Source organism: Rhyacophila brunnea, unplaced genomic scaffold (genome assembly GCF_057557595.1).
Source record: "Rhyacophila brunnea isolate RB1 unplaced genomic scaffold, BYU_Rbru_1.0 scaffold_2, whole genome shotgun sequence".
Classification (NCBI taxonomy): domain Eukaryota; kingdom Metazoa; phylum Arthropoda; class Insecta; order Trichoptera; family Rhyacophilidae; genus Rhyacophila; species Rhyacophila brunnea.
In genome coordinates, this window is record NW_028232859.1 from 2,376,041 (window position 1) to 2,393,885 (window position 17,845).

Consider the following 17,845-nt stretch of genomic DNA (forward strand, 5'->3'; position numbering starts at 1 on the left):
GATTAAATAAACCGACGCACGAGCCGTCACTGCTCGTTCGCGCCGTTACGTCATCGCCGTGCGGTGATATCAGAGGCTGTATGCAAATGGCTGCTACGAGGTATTAAACATGACAGCCGGTAGATTTTATTAATCTGTCAGATTCGGATAAATAAACAACTCATGCTTTTGTGCAGTCACTTCAATTAATAGGCCTACGCGTTTTGGTTATAGAACCAATCTAAAAAGCTCCTAAACAGGACAGCAGGTGTTATATAAAAGAAAATAATTATAGGTGCTATTTGAAATAAATATACCAGGCAAATTAACTAGGTACCATATCCGTTGAAAGGCATACGAACATCCACGTACTGGAGGTTATCTCAACAGACTGAGGAATGCAATACATGAGGAATAATTCTAGTCTCCGTTCCAAATGCGCATTGACATTATGACACGTCAATTTAATACACTGGCAGGATTTAAATCCACAACCCACGGATTAAATGATAAAACGGGCGTTTGTTTCCCATTCCACTACTATTACTATATTATACTACTAGAGGGTGCTTATTAAAGAACAAATAAACAACAGTACTCATATTAAATGCTCATGCTAATTTACGGGGTAGGCCCCTGTTTTGTAATGTAGGTATTTATAATCCACTCTCATTCATAAACCCGATTCGCGATGCATTTTGGGTTTACGATGCACCAGATGCAAATTAGTTTTTATCCTGAAGCAACCCCTTAAGAAAGACGTTCTTTTTCTCTCTCCCGCGATTCCACACCGTATTCGTCCGGAGCCACGAGTGCGGTTTGTTAGTACAAACTATAGTCATACTAATTTTTTAAAAACAATATATATATATATACCTACGTATTCTTTTTAACACTATAACAGGTCATGAGGCCCAATGATATTAGTATAGTGAAACAGTAATATAAGCGAAACAATCACAAACACCCAGGCTTTAAGAAAATCACATAAATAATAGGTATATTGTGACCTCACCGGGATTCGAACTCGGAGCGATACAAACGCTTCTCTCTGGATGGTTAATCCCCTAACGCGGCTAACGTGATATCAAGTACAAATAATTTTGAATAGCCTTAGAAATATTCATATTAGAAAAACCCTTGAAAAAGTTCCAGTGATTCATTGGCGAAGTTAACCCAAGTGTATATAGACGTAGAACTACGTTTATCAGCGAGGGCGGTTCTGGGAAAAATTAGCGATTTTAGAAAGATTTCAGAAATTATTTGCAATTTGTTTTGTTTATTGAATTAATAAATAGTTTACGAAATCAACATACACATCGGATGCGCATAAAGTGGCTGCCGGAACCCAATTACCGAATATATTTTTCACCACCCATCTAACCATGCTGGGAAACATATTTTACAGCACCGTACTAAAAAAATACGCTCGATAATCTAAATAGTGATAAGACATGGAAAACGAACATATTATTATCCTGCCGAGAAAACTGTTATAGTAAGTACACACGCACGTTCTTGCTCGATGGTTTTACGCTGATTCCAACATGTCTCAACGTGTGTACCATCTGGCTCGATGGTTTTCTTGTTCGACATCGAACAAATTGCGCTATCCGAAAAAGATTGAAGGTCTGTAATTCATGCGCGATGTAAATTGAATGAGGGAGTGAGGACGCACCGGCAAAGCTAGTGTGGCCTCGCTCTCACTTGTGGTCGAAGTCGTGGCGGTGCGACGGTGGCCTCACAGCGTCTTGTGTCGAGTTGCTCGACTGTGTGGACGCAACGACGAGCATGCTTCCAAGTCAACATGCTCGATCGAGCAAAACCGTCGAGCAAGAACGTGCGTGGGTACTAGGCTTTACACACAATATTTTCATTAGATATAAGAAAAGGAACTCACCCAGTGGTTTTCCCAGTGTCCGGCAATGACGGCTGATCCGAAGGAGCGAGCGGGATTCATGGATGATCCGGTGTAGTCGATGGCCATCAGATGGCCGAGGGTCACGGTCATACCGATTGCCAATGGGGCCATGAATTTCGAATCGGGCTTGTTCTCGTCGCACACCTAGCGAATTGTAATACACTGATTATAATTTTGGCACACATAATATTATGCATTTTAATTATAATTGAACAGACATTGCATATAATAATAATAATAATAATAATATGTATAGGTACTAGTTATTTCTATCTAAAATGACTGTTTAGGCTTTAATCATCTCTCAATGAGAATTTTATCAAGTACTAAAAGTTTACATTAGAATTTATTTATAATAAAATATTAAGTTAATGAGTATCACCAACGCTACGAGGAGGGGTTATATATTAAATTAAACCGGAAAATTTCCCAATTTCCATTGACTAGAGAGAGAGTGGACATTTTCATCGGAAATCTTGTAGAGAAGAGGGTTGATGCCGATGAGGTAACGGATGGAGTAACACAGTGGCGCACCCAGGGGGGGGGGGGGGCAAGGGGCCCTGGCACCACTTTTTTCCAATACCATACAAAAACCATACAAAGAAACAGATCGTTGCAACCAAAGATGCTTTAAATCAGTGGTTTTCAAACTTTATGTTACTACGCCTCCCTTTAAAAAAAAATCTCATCTTGGCGCCTCCCTCCTTTATTTCATTAAATAATACCTACCATTTTAAATAGCCAAAAATGTACTAATACAAAAAATGAAAAAAAGCATAATTATAAAAATAAACAAGATTTTAGTATTTTTATTATATTAATTTTTAAATTAATTTGTTTTTCATACGATGGATGTGCTTGTTTATTAGCACAACGTGCTGTTTTTCTACTAAGCGAGATCGATATTTGGATTTCATTGCAGCTAATACAGAAAATCCCGTTTCGCAATAGTGCAGTATGTACTTTACTTACAACTTTTCATTACATTACTTTTTTTGACTAAATATTATATAATTCTTCACTTCAAGTCAACCAAAATTGAACTAGGGTTTTTGTTTCAATGAATTTTATCACATGATAATTCTATCATTTTTTTTCCTTTTCAATAGTAGTTAATCCAAATTCAACATCGTTCATTGACAAATTGATTCTATCATAGGCCCCACTTCCTGAAGCGGGTCACCAGGCCACGATGTTTGGCGGGTTCACCTACCTATCGCTGAGGTTAAGGGCAGTGTGGTACTCTAAAGTAACGTTTCCTAAATTATACACGGGAGTTATGATTTAAATATAGCAATCATCAGAAAGGTGTCACATAAAATTGCAACGCAAAATGTTTAATATACCTAAAAGAAACTAGTTCCGCAGGCGACTTTTTTTAACTATTAGAGTTAAGTTTGTGAGTGTGTTATGCCCATTCCCCCAGCCTCTTTATAAACTATGCATTTGTAAACTGCAAACCTGTGGCTACATTTGTGTTAAACTTTTCGCGCCTCCCAGTTTGGAAATCGCTGCTTTTCTGATATCAATATTTCTTTTGAATTCAATATCCGATATCAAAAGCGAAGTATGAACACCGCCATGATATGAAACAGTACCTATAAGACAAATAATTTTTATTTGCATACTATTTAAATTATTATATGAAGATATTATGTATGCACAGATAATGAGATTATAATCTAATATCTAATCTATCAAACGAATGTAGGCAATTAAATTAAGAAAACATATTTGTTTTAAGTTGAAATTTAAATGGTGATTTTTTGCAATATAAGTCAACTAATATAATTAGATATTCGCCAATTTTTGTTGAATCGTTAAAAATGTATTATTGCTTGTATCGTAAATAAAATATATTGTAATGGCAATAACCTTCGTAATAAACGGTTAGGAGTCATCTAACGACCGCTTTCATTCTCGATTGAATATTTGAATATTTTATTCAAAAATATATGCAGTGATATTTATGACCATTATATTTATATTATTCATTCCATTAAAATATATCTATAAATAAACACATAGGTACCTAAATGCACAAACAATGTGTATGTGTATTAGTGGTGTTATTTATATGTAAAAATGTAATGTGAATCTTTGTACATACTTTACCCACAAATAGGGATTGCAATACCGGTATTTCAACACCGGTAACCCAGTTTTTTTTGATACCGAAATACCGGTTTTAAAAATCAGACAATACCGATATATTCGGTATTGAAAGAGGAAACAAAGTGTATTTAATTAACATAACAGGTTTAACTTTTTAGACGTACTTATCTGAAATTGCGGTAAAATACTATTCATTTGTATGAATAATCATTAGTAACCTCAGTCCTAGTGGTGAATATTTCATTATCGAATAATAATTACCTAAGTGAATATAATGGACCTGCCCGTGCCTATTTTATTTCATGTTTATCTATTAAAGAGTAGCTTATACAATAATGGAAAATTTTGATTTTGTTGAACAAAAAAGTGAGTAACATTGTGTTTGGTTTTACCTCTAACGGGATGAAAGTAAAGAAATTTTTATTTCTAAAAAAAGTGCAATAAACTAATACAAGATTAGGTAAAATTACCAATTAATTTTCAGATCACATGCACATCTACTAGAAGAACACTTGATAATATAAATATATTAAAAGGAAGAAGAAAGTGTCAATAGTTCAAATATTATGTATTTGTAAACATCAACATATTACCTTTACACATTTTTAAAGGTTTATATGATATGTAAGTACCTATTTAGATATTTTTGGTATAAAATATTAGTATTTTAAAGATATTTCTGTTTTTTTTCATATATTTCACAAATACCGGTATCCAATGGGAAAAACCGAAAAACCGGTATTGATATTTTCATTCGGTATTACAATCCCTACCCACAAACAATAAACAATAAAACAAACATTTAAATAAAAACTCGTTACAAGCGGTTTTTTTTGATTTCCGCTGCCTATGAGAAACTTATTGACGTGTAAATGGATTGACAATCAAGGAAGTGTTTTCGGGATTTTTTTGATACTCTTTTATCGGAAGTAACAACGCATGGTCTCGCGGAGTGTTGATTATAGCGTGCCATTTTTTCTGTTTTGGATTGTCCAAACTACATTACATTTGATAGCGATATCCGCAGGAGTGAGATACGTTGCAAAAGATTACAAACAATAATTATATAATTTGTTTGCGGGAAGATGTACGATGGTCTCCACTACGTTTGAGACGTAAAACCTGGTAATTAACTTCTGAAACCTCAACAACATGGCTGTGCGGCCTGATCAGATATTTTATGGTACCCAACGTATTACGATAATGGAGGATAATGGATGTGAGCATATTTTTACACTTTACCTTCACTCTGTCATTTTGGCAACATAGTCCATCTTATCTGTCAAGTCGAAAATTATTGATCAATTAATTTTCCGGATTAAAGATAGGTCAAGTTTACATACAAATAAAAATAAGACCGTTAATGTATAACACCACCATTAGAATCGAAATCAGGCCATTAACACGTGTTTAATGTTCAATTTCTCGATAGAGCACTTGACTGAATTTCCATGAGTATATTTCCAGTTTGAAGGTAACGGTGCGATTTAATCATTTTTTTCTTCATTTTAGTGGCTACCGACTAATAATTGGTAAAGATGTTTTAATATTTATACCGTTAAAGAGTTTGGACTATGCCTACAGTAGGGTTGGGCAACGCACACTTGGAGGAAATTCGATGTGACCTCACCAGTGTTGCCAACTTTCGTCGACAAAAATATGCCAGAGGAGGTAAAATAAGAAGCCGTTTGACACGAAGAATGCTAAAATTCCTTTAAATTTAATTAATAGAAATTAAGCTACATCCTCACTAAAAATATAAAAAATCTTTCCAGATTTAGAGAACTGTACAATAAAAATATTTGAATATAACAATTGGCATATGAATACCCAAACCATAACACAATCCGTTGAATTTCCCGTTCCCCTGGGTTTCGAGACATTTGCACTTTAGAGATTCTCTACATTGACGACGGTGATAGAGATCGGTCGTCGTTTCGCTGACAAAAAAGATGAGTGCCACTCAGGTGAGCATCTAAGATAGCGAATATGCTGATAAATCCAAAAAGTCATGAATCATCAATTTTTGGGTACGCTTGAGTTATCTAAGGGACTGCAGAAGATATTTTACATACAACAGACACCTGGGGTATTTAGATTATTATAAATACTTTTATGTGCCTAATTATATGTAATATTTGAATTCTATCTTATTATCAATCTTACAACGTTTTTCTTAGCTCGTATTGTTATTTGTCCGGTGTACTTTGTCCGGTACAAATCTTGCTATCGATTTTTAACTAACTTCCCGACTAGCTAGACATTTGAAACTTTTAGAATATATCAGAACACAATGCCTATGCATTTTTTAATACTTTTAGCCATCTTTTAAGTAGAATTAGTTAATTCTGTTTTGTATGAAAAGTGATTTCGGAAGAAATCCTTAATCCAATCCACTATTATTGGTTGCTAGGGGTCAGGGGTCCTAGCAACTAAATTATTAATATATACGTGTGTTACTATGGAAATCAATATGAATGACAAAATGACATCTCAGTATTATTTCTATCAAGTACAAATTTTTTTGATCGTTTAAGCTAGTCAAGTCAAGTTTATATGATTCAACAGAAAATTTAAAAACGTTGTAAGTATATAAAAAGTTCTTTTTATCTTGTAATTATTCAGTTATTATTGTGTATTCGTTTATTTTTTAAATGTAAGTATAAACTTATATTTTGAAAATGAAAAATCCGTTGATAATAAGATTGGGGAAATATCTAATAAGTGGCATCACTTACATCGGATAGGTATTTGCAAAACTTAACTCCTAAGATGTAGCTATGAGAAATTTAAAAATTTCTCCGGGTTAGATATGATGTAGTCGCAATATTAATGATGATGACTGTTTTGTAAATAAATCGATAAGGTAGGTATCTTTGACGTAGGTAAATGAAATTAAAATTAATGTTATTTTTGACAGTGTGTACAAACCAGTGTCTGCATTGCATTACATTATTAAACTTCAAGTACCTATCTGTGTGTGTTGCTGTTTAATATTATTCATTACATTACGATTGACAGCTGGATTTTCGATAACGCTTTTAACTTTTCAATGTTTCTATTATGAAACTGAGGTTATTGCTTTTAGTTCAACGAATTCCAACGATCAGCCATTTCACAGTCACTTATAAATGGGTTAATAATTAATCAATATTTGTTTAACTTACATAGTCAACCCAGATTGTCACGTTAATATAAAATTTATAAAATGGCAAGGAAATCAATAGTTAATAAACGTCTTGTTATATAACTTGGTGGTAATAGATTATATTTTAGGTTCTAATTGACTTAAAATTCGTACTTTTCTATTTGAATCGTATTTTGTGATCCGGGTTTCGCCTTTCAGCATACTACAACTGACACTGAATATAGTTATTTACTGTTAGATAATGATAATAATATGTACTAAATCAACATATTGAGAGATCGTGACAATAGATCATTCCTAAGTAAAGAAGTGTTACTTTAAATTCTTTTAAAAAATGTTACATAAAACAGATTGTAAAATAACATTAAACTTTGGAAACTTCCAGGAACTTTAGGTAGGTACCTATCTATCTATCTAGATAATTATAAAAGCTAGAAATAATCCAATAATCCTTACAGCGCGAACGCCACAGCTGTTGTGTCCTGATTAGGGGGCCATTAGATATAATTAGCATGTTATTTAAATGTGGTAATTAAAAAGTAATTAAATGCTCAGCAGTGAATTACATTAAACTGAAACTGACACAAATTAAATGATGATATGGTATTATTTTATAAGTAGGTAATCGCGAAACCGGGGTCTCAAAAATGTGAAAATGGAAAAGTACAAAAAATACGTGATTTAAAATAATTTTAATTCCATAAGTAAATCAAGCAAATTATTGATGGTAATAAATAAAAACAAAGTTGACTGCTCTGTAAAACTTTAAATAAAAATCTTTGATCGTGCTTTTCAGTAGGTAGGTATGTTTTATTTTTTCGTTTCTATTGGAATGCAGTAAAGACGGTCAACACAAATACTTTACTTGTAGACTCTTTTAATACCTGCGGACTATATACAATTTATAATGAGTAATAAATTATTGTCAGGTTATCTTGAGTCGGTGTATGTAGTTATATAATGATGGCTTACCCCGAACACAACCAGCACCAGGACGAATCCAAGGAAGAACTCAACTCCGAATCCTTGCAGGGCTGACAACTTAGTGGAGACTGTGGTCATGCCCAGATTTCCTTGAACGGTCTCTGGAGTCAAGGTCTGTTAAAGAAAATATTATTTTACTAGTCATAATAATGGGTTTATGTAAAGGTTTTAAGAAAAAAACACCTTACACGACAATCGATAATATTATACTTAAGTCATCGATTGTAATTATTATAAATATCTAGCAAATACTTCGTCAATCGTGGTTCACCTCATTTGAACCGTAGCTAACAACTAGTAGGTCATTAGTCCCCAATGCGCGATGCAGACGTTAGCCACTCCTTCGATTGACTGTTATTGCGAGTGTAACAGAGAGAACGCAATGCACTGTTATCAACATAGCAAGTCCTTTGTTTCAATTTGCGTTTCACTTCGGTTTCCCATAAACGAACTTACACCAGTGGCAAAAGTAGTTACACTACAAAAAAATATACTGTTCTAGAATCTAGACGAATTCAATGAGTGATTCATATATCTTTTTACACAATTTTCTGAATTATTGAGAATTAGGTACACAATTTAACTATATTCTGCTAGACAAACACTTCACTCTTTTGTGCCTTTTAGTACCAATTAATTGTCATGGCTGATCATACAAATTCTGCAGTGATGAGCTACAACGCGATGTATGCAATGCTAAGTAATCATGGAATGCTTACCATCAATACAGCAGATCCGGCAAGGGCTCCCAAGCACTGGACGATGATATAGAGAACTGCTTTTGTGATCGTGATCTTTCCTGCCGCCAGGAAACCAGCTGTGACTGCAGGGTTGACGTGTCCACCGCTCATGTGGCCAATAGTCTGCAACAAACATAATCATCAGTAAGTGAAATTAAAAAAAAATATAATATAATAATGATGGAACCTGATGTGACTTTAATAGGTATTTAAAAGTTTTTTAACTGTCATTGTAATGACGTGATCTATGCATGTGTTTATTGATCGATATTCTATGCATCTCGGACGCAGGTTGGATGTTAATATCCGACATAAATAGTGAACGCTAAGGCCTTGTCCATGTGGCGCGTTTTGACTCCCGCGCATTCCAGGTACATGTAACATCATTGAGCCGTCCACACGCAATCGCGTCGTGACGACTGTCGCGAGCGGTCGAGGTACATGTGACCTCATTGAGGTGTCCACATGCACTCGCGGCGAATCGCGGCGAGACACGCGCCATATGGACAAACGTATTTCTTTTCATTTAACTGAGACTACAAATTGTAGATAGTATTGGTTAGTTCTTAAAATTCAATTAAACCCTGCCTCAACCAAACCATAATAGATAACAGGTAAAAAATATTCTTCTATCTAAATTATGTCATTAAATCATAGATAATCTTTGTTATTTTATAGATAGCAGAAATATGATGGATTGGTTTAGGCCGTTTAAGCCAAAGGGCTTAATGAATTTAAAAAAACTAACCAACACCATCTGTAATATTATGTACTTATTCTCAATTCAACGAAAACAAATAAGTATGACTGAAAAAGTGTGCACTATTTTTTTCGGATCGCCCAAAGCATACCTAAACTATAAGGCTTGTTTTAGGCAGAGCTTAATTGAATTTCAAAAACTAGCCTGCACCATATGCTAGCCTATTATATATATATTTTATACTTAGTTCAATGAAATCAAATAAATATGGCTGACAAAATTTAGTGTGCACTATTTATGTCAGTTATTAACACCCTACCCCCTCGCCACTGCACACAATGGTGATGTTAAACGTGAGATTTATACATTTACACACAACAGCTGAACTGAATCTTCGAGATATTTGCCGGTAAATTAGTAATGTTATTTATTATTAGATGGCGTCATCTTTTAATAAATGATTCCACGAAATCGATCACTCTCCGTGAAGGCTCAGATAATAAAATAATTAGTATCGATTTGGTAGCCTGTGTGAACTTTAGATTTCATAACAGTAACTAGTGATCCACACATGGGCAGTATTTACTTGAAAATGTATTTTTGGAGCATGGACCACATTATTATGTCTCAACGAGACCTTCACACAATTGAATAAATACACACCTATCTATGCATACCCCCTTAAAATTACATGACTGTCGAATACAGTGTATCACTAATTTATTGAGTTATCATGTATTTAATAGAGCTCCATGTGACAATACCATCAAATATCAATGTCTAAAAAAATGTTTTTTTGTCGATCGATAGTTCGACTGCGACAGTGACAACCGAAATAGCTATCAACCAAAAAAACAATTTCAGACAAAAGTATTTTTTTTTGTAGAAGGTACAGGTAGGTATAAATTTTTATAATAAAGAAAATATTGACAATTCTATTTAAAATATTCTAAAACTATCAAATTATAAAGTTGTTTATAAGGCTATACCTCAGTTGAGGCATGGTCTAAAAAGATCGTGGCTAGGCGATGCGCGGATTGTGCAAATGACGCGTGCCGAATGAAATATAATTTGTCATATAAATCCAACATGCGTCCATTTAATGTTCTGTTTATTGTTCTATTAGTAACAATAATACTATATTCATTGACATGTTTTCGTTTTCAAGTAAATGGGTATCGTTTTTTAGTCATCTTTACACGATTTAAGAATTAATACCCCCGTCGCCATCACGAAATAAATTGACGTGTTCACAGCTCGAGGGTCGTTCTCTGATTGCCAGTGAGTCCAAAATTTCATCGCATCTATAGTTGAAAATTATTTGCCGTTTCACTGAAGTACCTACCGTATTGTAAATTAAAGTATCAATAAAATTATAGCGAAAAACCAAATAATCAAATATTTGAATCGAAGAGGACTTGAGCTCACAACCATCGCAATGCTTGCTTTAGCAATTAAATTATGCAAATCATTAATCACGAATATACTAAATTCTCTGACAATATGCAAATTTGGTGTTATTTCAATTTTTCTAGTAAAAATTATCTTGAATCAATAATCAATCTAGAATTGCCACTTCATAATTTTTCACTAGGATGAAAATGATGTAATATATTCTAAAAATATATATTTTTTTACATATATTATGTATTTATGTTGCTATTACTATATATATTAATAACAGTGAATATCGTTTGATTTAATTTTATGCGAGGTAATTAGGCAAAGAGTCGTATCACTGTAATAAAAAATGCAAATAAGTGCAGTTATAAAACGTTTACTCTGCCGGTAAACGAATTAATGTCTATTCGAAAACATTAATTCGTTGATATCGATGTATTTTGCAAAAAATATAAGGAAAACTATATTTTTTACGATCGCTGTTGTTTTTATTCACTTTGAAATCGTAAAATAAATAAACTTAACCTTGATACAAAATGCAGCCTCATTCGTTTGGAGAATTTGCTTTTTTTTACAAGTACGCCATATTCAATGAATCGAGTTCACTTACTGTGTGCCCTGTATTTAAAACTGAAACTGCATCAGGAATTCGTCTCCAAAAATGAATTTAAATTATTTTTTTATCTGTCACGACGAATCAGTAATGAGTCTATCGTTGGGTGATTTAAAATGAATACAGCTTACTTAGTCGCAACATTACTAATTATTACTTTTAAAGATGGATTGGAAGTATGAATTTTAGAGTTGGCGTCGAGATAAGTCTTTGAGCCCTGGTAAGATGCGTCGTCTCACAACCATATAGAAAAGCACAGCCATCATGAACACGTTGAACACGCGCCATACGAAGTTGTTTAAATGTAGGCCGAGCTATGCCTATATGGATTCCAAGTTTACTGGACACCAGCGAACACAACATTAATGGAAACTGGCTTACTCTACTGGGTGTGGTATACAAGGCTACAGATGTTGACTGTGGATAATATGGGATAAATTTAAACACGTGTTAAAGAATATTATGTTATTTTCGATAGTTACGTCTGTATGCTGTACTATGCTGTATGCTAATAATATGCATTAAAATTTGTCACGTAAATGTAACGTGCATTTAATATTTAGGGCAGTCGGTAGGCTTTGTTATACTTAGGTTTTTATGGCGTGACCGTCATAAAGTACCCTGCTTCAAAACCTAGCCTCTTATGGCTTGGTAATGGCTTTTATGGCGATGGTAATGGCTTTTACTTTTATATTTATTAATCTGTTCTATGTACATGAATTTGGTCTTCGTCTCAATCAGATTTCCCACACACTTCTATAAGACGCAGGACGTGGCGGTAGACCGAGAAAAGTTGCGCGATCAAAGGCTTTCCTGTGCTCAGATACTGGAGCGTTACATGTTGAATAAAGTAAGTTGACTGCGGTTCTATATTATCGAGACACGTAACCGCAGTCATTTCTGTAACTAAAACTGTTGCAATTCCGCCGGCATACAAAAGCGTATGGCGTAATACAGTAATCGCCTACAGCGCCATGACGTAGATGTTAATATATAGAAGGCGCACTATAGTAATAATATTACTTACAGAGACGATCATGAAGACAGCCAAACCGAAGGTGAGAGCGATCAGCACCAAGTTGGCTGGCGAGTTAGGGCCCTGTGAGATGTTGACGACTGCTCCACAACCGAAGAAGTTCAGGAGGAAATTACCTGAAAGTACATCATTTATTAATACATGATATCATAGCGTTTATGTATCTAAATAAACTACTAGGTACGAGTACTAAATACTGAAGCCGTGCGTTTAATTTCTTCTTCTTTCAACGGCTTCCTCCAGCTGATTCCATCGTAGAGATCATTCTTTCCAATCAGTAGATAGTAATTAGTTATTGATGTATATATTATCCTCACAAGAGAAGAAAAAAATAAAAAAAACATAAACAATGTCATAATTACAACAAAAAAAAAATCAAAAACAAAATACATAACACATCACTGAAAATTTCTATCTATATCTTTGGGGAGCGCATTGATTAGTCTTGCTCCCCTCGCTAATGCTGTTTGATAAGCTTGATACGAGGAAACGATTCTGACCCAGAATAGGTCTTGGCTACGACCACGAGTTGACAAATGCATATAAATTCAAATTGATATATTAATTAATTAATATGTCAATAATATAAAAGTCTATACTTACACTGAAAAAACGCGTTTTTAAAATAACCTTGTTAATACTATTGGGTAGATAAATAAAAAATCGGTGTGTGTACTTATGTACGCGCGTTAGAAGTTATACTTCTTTGGCGTAACAAAACTTGTCATAAACTAGATTCTTTGACTAGCTCTTAATTATCTTGTTAAATTACATACTCAATTTATAGGAACGCTTATAGGAACGCCGTTGGTTTATTTCTATACACTTTAACGTATATTACTAAATTATATAATGGTTTCTCGTTGTTTTTATTTTTAACGTAACAACTGCCACAATAGTTTTTTTACGTAAGAAATTGCAAATGGCCGACAATAATAAGTTCGCTGCCTAGGCAATGGAACAATTCTAAACTATATAATATTATACTGTATAATCGTAACGATTGCATTATAATACTGTGGCGTAAAGGCAGTGCGTTCGGCTGATAACCGAACAATCGTGATTCGAATCCAATCGAGTGCGATTTTTTCGCGTGAAACAATAAATTATGTGTTAGATGTCACACGCCAAAAATACACTCTGATCTGATTTTCCAAACGCGCCTAAAGAAGTATAACTTCAAAAACTTCGAAGAAAAACAGTTTTTAAGACATTTTTCAACATCTTTGTAGATAAGTAGTTGATGTAGACACAATATTTGCATACACATAATGAGGAGAATTTACTACCTATGTTCTTTTGTTTCGAAACAAGCGAAACCGTTCTAATAGTTGAAACAAAATTTTCCTCAGCGAATTAGTAACAGTGTTTAGTATTTTGAATTCAAATCTTCATTTGGAATATAAATTCTTGGAAATAGGTAAATTGTCATTTATTAGTCTAATCCTAATGGGATATAATATATCAACGTATTCCTCAGGCGCTTATATTTTGCAGATAATGAATGTTTGTTTTGACCCCACGAGATTAATAAAATCTTACAGTTGTTTGAAGCGCAGTCATATAATGGTAGGTATAATGTATTATTGAAGTTCAGTTGATATCAACCGAACGCACTACCTTTACGCTACAGTATGATAATGCAATCGTGACGATTATACTGTATAATATTATATAGTTTAGAATTGCTCCGTTGCCTAGGCAAATTATTAAACGTCATAGTGGCAGTTGTTACTTTAAAAATAAAAACAACGATAAATATTTATATAATTTAGTAATATAAGTTAAAGTGTATAGAAATAAACCAACGGCGTTCCAATAAGCGGTCCTTTTTCTTTCTTTAATTTAACAAGATAATTAAGAGCTAGTCGAAGAATCTAGTTTATCACAAGTTTTGTTTTTGTTTTGTTACGCCAAAGAAGTATAACTTCTAACGCGCGTACATAAGTACAGTACACACACCGATTTTTTATATATCAGGCATGTCCAACTTCAAGTAGGCTATATAACGATAAATATTTATATAATTTAGTAATATAAGTTAAAGTGTATAGAAATAAACCAACGGCGTTCCAATAAGCGGTCCTTTTTCTTGAGTGTGTAATTTAACAATATAATTAAGAGCTAGTCGAAGAATCTAGGTAATCACAAGTTTTGTTTTTGTTTTGTTACGCCAACGAAGTATAACTTCTAACGCGCGTACATAAGTACACACACCGATTTTTTTATATATCAGGCATGTCCAACTTCAAGTAGGCTATGTATTATATTTGGCTGAGGACCCTGAGGCGTTACTAAATAAAACAACACCATTTTTACCATTACAAAGACATACTTAATTTCCCACTCGCCGTAGTTTTTGTATTCTTTTGGGCACTCATTCCAATCATCATAAAACTACGCCTCAGTTTAAAGCACGGGGATTCGATTCTTCTCTTTCTATCACCCGTGCGATATGTCGTGTGTGATACAATAAGATTTAAGTGATACGACGAAATCATGGCTAATTTGAAAAGGCTGAAAGTATGAATGGCTAACGCTGCCTTTTGAAAATTTCAATGCAATCATATTTTATTTAAAGGAAATCTGAATGTAATTCGACGTGTTTTACATTTTCACGGATAAATTTTTTTGATCTGATATACCGGTCGATCGTTATCGACGCTTTGGACATGCCTGATTAGGGATTGCAATACCGAATGAAAATATCAATACCGGTTTTTCGGTATTTCTTATTGAATATCGGTATTAATACTGGTATTTCTTAAACATTAAAAAAACAGAAGTAGGTTCTTATCAATAAAAATATAGATATTAAAATCTTTTTAAAATATTATTTTATAGCAAAAACCTACATATCTACATTTATTATGTTGACATTTAAAAATATTTATTGATCATAATAGTGATTTTTTACAAATAATTTGAATATAAAGATAATTTTAACTAAAGCCCTCAAAAGTTCATCAAGTGCAAATAAGTCCGGCTGCAGGAAAAGCTTCTTAAATTCAACGCTTATAGAATAATTTAACATTTTTGTCACGGATGTTTTCTATTTCGAGATAATATTATGACAATAATTCATCGCGACAATTACTTATATAAATATATTTGACGAAATTTGTTTTATTATTTTTCACCTCTGTAGGATTCAGTCAATATATTTGCATTTTAGTAGCACATAACTTATAATTAATCATTTTCAAAACGTAAAAGAGTGTGCTTTCTTAATACCAAAAATTCCGATAGTTTGGATTTTCAAAACCGGTATTTCGGTATTGATAAATACTGGAATACCGGTTTTGAAATACCGGTATTGCAATCCCTATGCCTGATACATAGTCGAAATATGTATAATATGACAGTAATACATTCTGAAACCTAATAAATACGGAATATTGCGTGAACTTATCTTGCTCATCGGTGATGTCATCGAAAGGTGGTGTTTTTACTAGAAAATTAATATATGCGGCCATGAAATACCAATTAGATTAAGATATAGAATTATTAATAATACTTTTTATTCCGCATTTTTGCTGTGTTCTTGCAACCTAGCGTAGGTGCTTTGTTAATTCTGATTTGTCCATTAGTTTTTTTTCTGTAATAACTCACTGAATTAAATTATTTTACAGTACTAACAGTGGCAATTAGAACGACAGCATGTTGCTGTTTCAATTTTTTCGTATATTTTAAATAGCCAATTAATTATTTTAAAAAAATCTTACCGAGAAACTCGGCCAATAGACAGCGCCACATGTTGTTGTTTTTTGTCAGCTCTTTCAAGCCTAATCTTTCTTGCCACCAACCCATTTTCAAAGTTTACTCTTGACTATCCTGAAACAATAAGAAACAATACAATATTAGTTATAAATTTATATATATATATTTATATATTAAGTAAATTCTCATTCATTATGAAGTGTGTATAGTAAGGGAAACGCTATAATGGACGATTTCGTGTCAGATGAATTAGTAAACAAGTAGAAAAATGTTTTTTGTTTTTTGTTAATTCTACGATAATTGAGTTATTTACGATGACAACACTGTTTTAGGCTATAAAATCTATCTTCAGAACAACAATAAGATACCGTAAAGGGCAATTCAGTAATTAATATAAATATGCTAACTTCGTTAATTCTCCACTAGGGAACTCATTTCTGTGTTCCCCACTCATTGTTAAATTCAAAATTGTTATTTCTTTGTGTTTATGAATATTTGTAGTGTTTGTTGACGACCATAGTCATGCGAGAACATTGAAATTAGTTTTTTATGAAAATAATAATATTTTATACAATATAAAAGTTCATGGATTGTATTGGAAATAAAATAATTACCTATAACTTTACATATTTACATGTTTAAATTCTGTTTGATGCAAACATGTGTGCAATAACGTGTAAATTGCTCTAAACTTTTTTTTTACTTTTACGTATGTCACGTGTATTCCCAACACAAATTCGGTCAAATCATATTCACATAGACATAGAGAGAGATAGAAGCCCCACAGCGACCGTATAGTATTTTGATTGAAATAGACAATAATTATGATAATTTATTATAGAAAGAGAGAAAATAAAAAAATATTAATATTGTAGAAAACTTACACAACGTTTCCAAATACTTGGAGTAACGTGAACAGATAAAAGGAGATACGACTTGATCGTCTGTGAGATTCATGACAGATTTCCCTCGATTTCCCTGCGCCACGGTACATACGATTGTGTGGTCATATACCCCCGGGGAGGACCACTTGTTAGACAAACTATTGTACGACAACATCTTCTTGGCTACGCTTCTAGGCGCTGTTTTCTACTAAATGAGAGGAGCTTGTTAGTTTATAATGGAAGTGCGGTTAAAAATGGGCGGGGCATGTTAGTTCACAGTTTTAACACGTAGCCAAAAAGATGTTGTCGTACTATAGTGCGTGGTATTTAACTAGACCGAAGATTTGAGAGGACGAGGAAGATCTCCCTCCAGATAGACTGACCAAATCAAGAGTATCGCCGAATGACGCCCAACGATCAACAACATGAACATTTTAGATAATATTATGTAATTATATATTCTGTCAACTGTAGAAACAATGTAATATAATACTATATTATACATCATTTTATTACACAGGATAAGTTCATGCTGTCATGTCAATCGCATCCATCAGGCGATGTCCAGTGTGTCGGTGTAATTAAACCAAAAATAGAATTGAAT

At 33.4% G+C, this 17,845-nt stretch overlaps 1 protein-coding gene across 2 annotated transcripts in view; it reads right to left on the minus strand.

Annotated features, from left to right (window-relative positions):
- Positions 1–17,845, minus strand: part of Prip (aquaporin prip) — a 105,315-nt gene that overhangs the window by 22,016 nt on the left and 65,454 nt on the right. For both annotated transcript variants that reach the window (XM_085946493.1, XM_085946494.1), the window contains exons 3-7: positions 16,363–16,471; positions 12,629–12,753; positions 8,867–9,010; positions 8,136–8,261; positions 1,880–2,044 (exon numbers count right to left, since the gene is read on the minus strand). In XM_085946493.1, coding sequence (XP_085802619.1) covers positions 1,880–2,044; positions 8,136–8,261; positions 8,867–9,010; positions 12,629–12,753; positions 16,363–16,447 — 645 coding nt within the window. In that variant the 5' untranslated portion in view covers positions 16,448–16,471. The remainder of the gene's footprint in view (positions 1–1,879; positions 2,045–8,135; positions 8,262–8,866; positions 9,011–12,628; positions 12,754–16,362; positions 16,472–17,845) is intronic.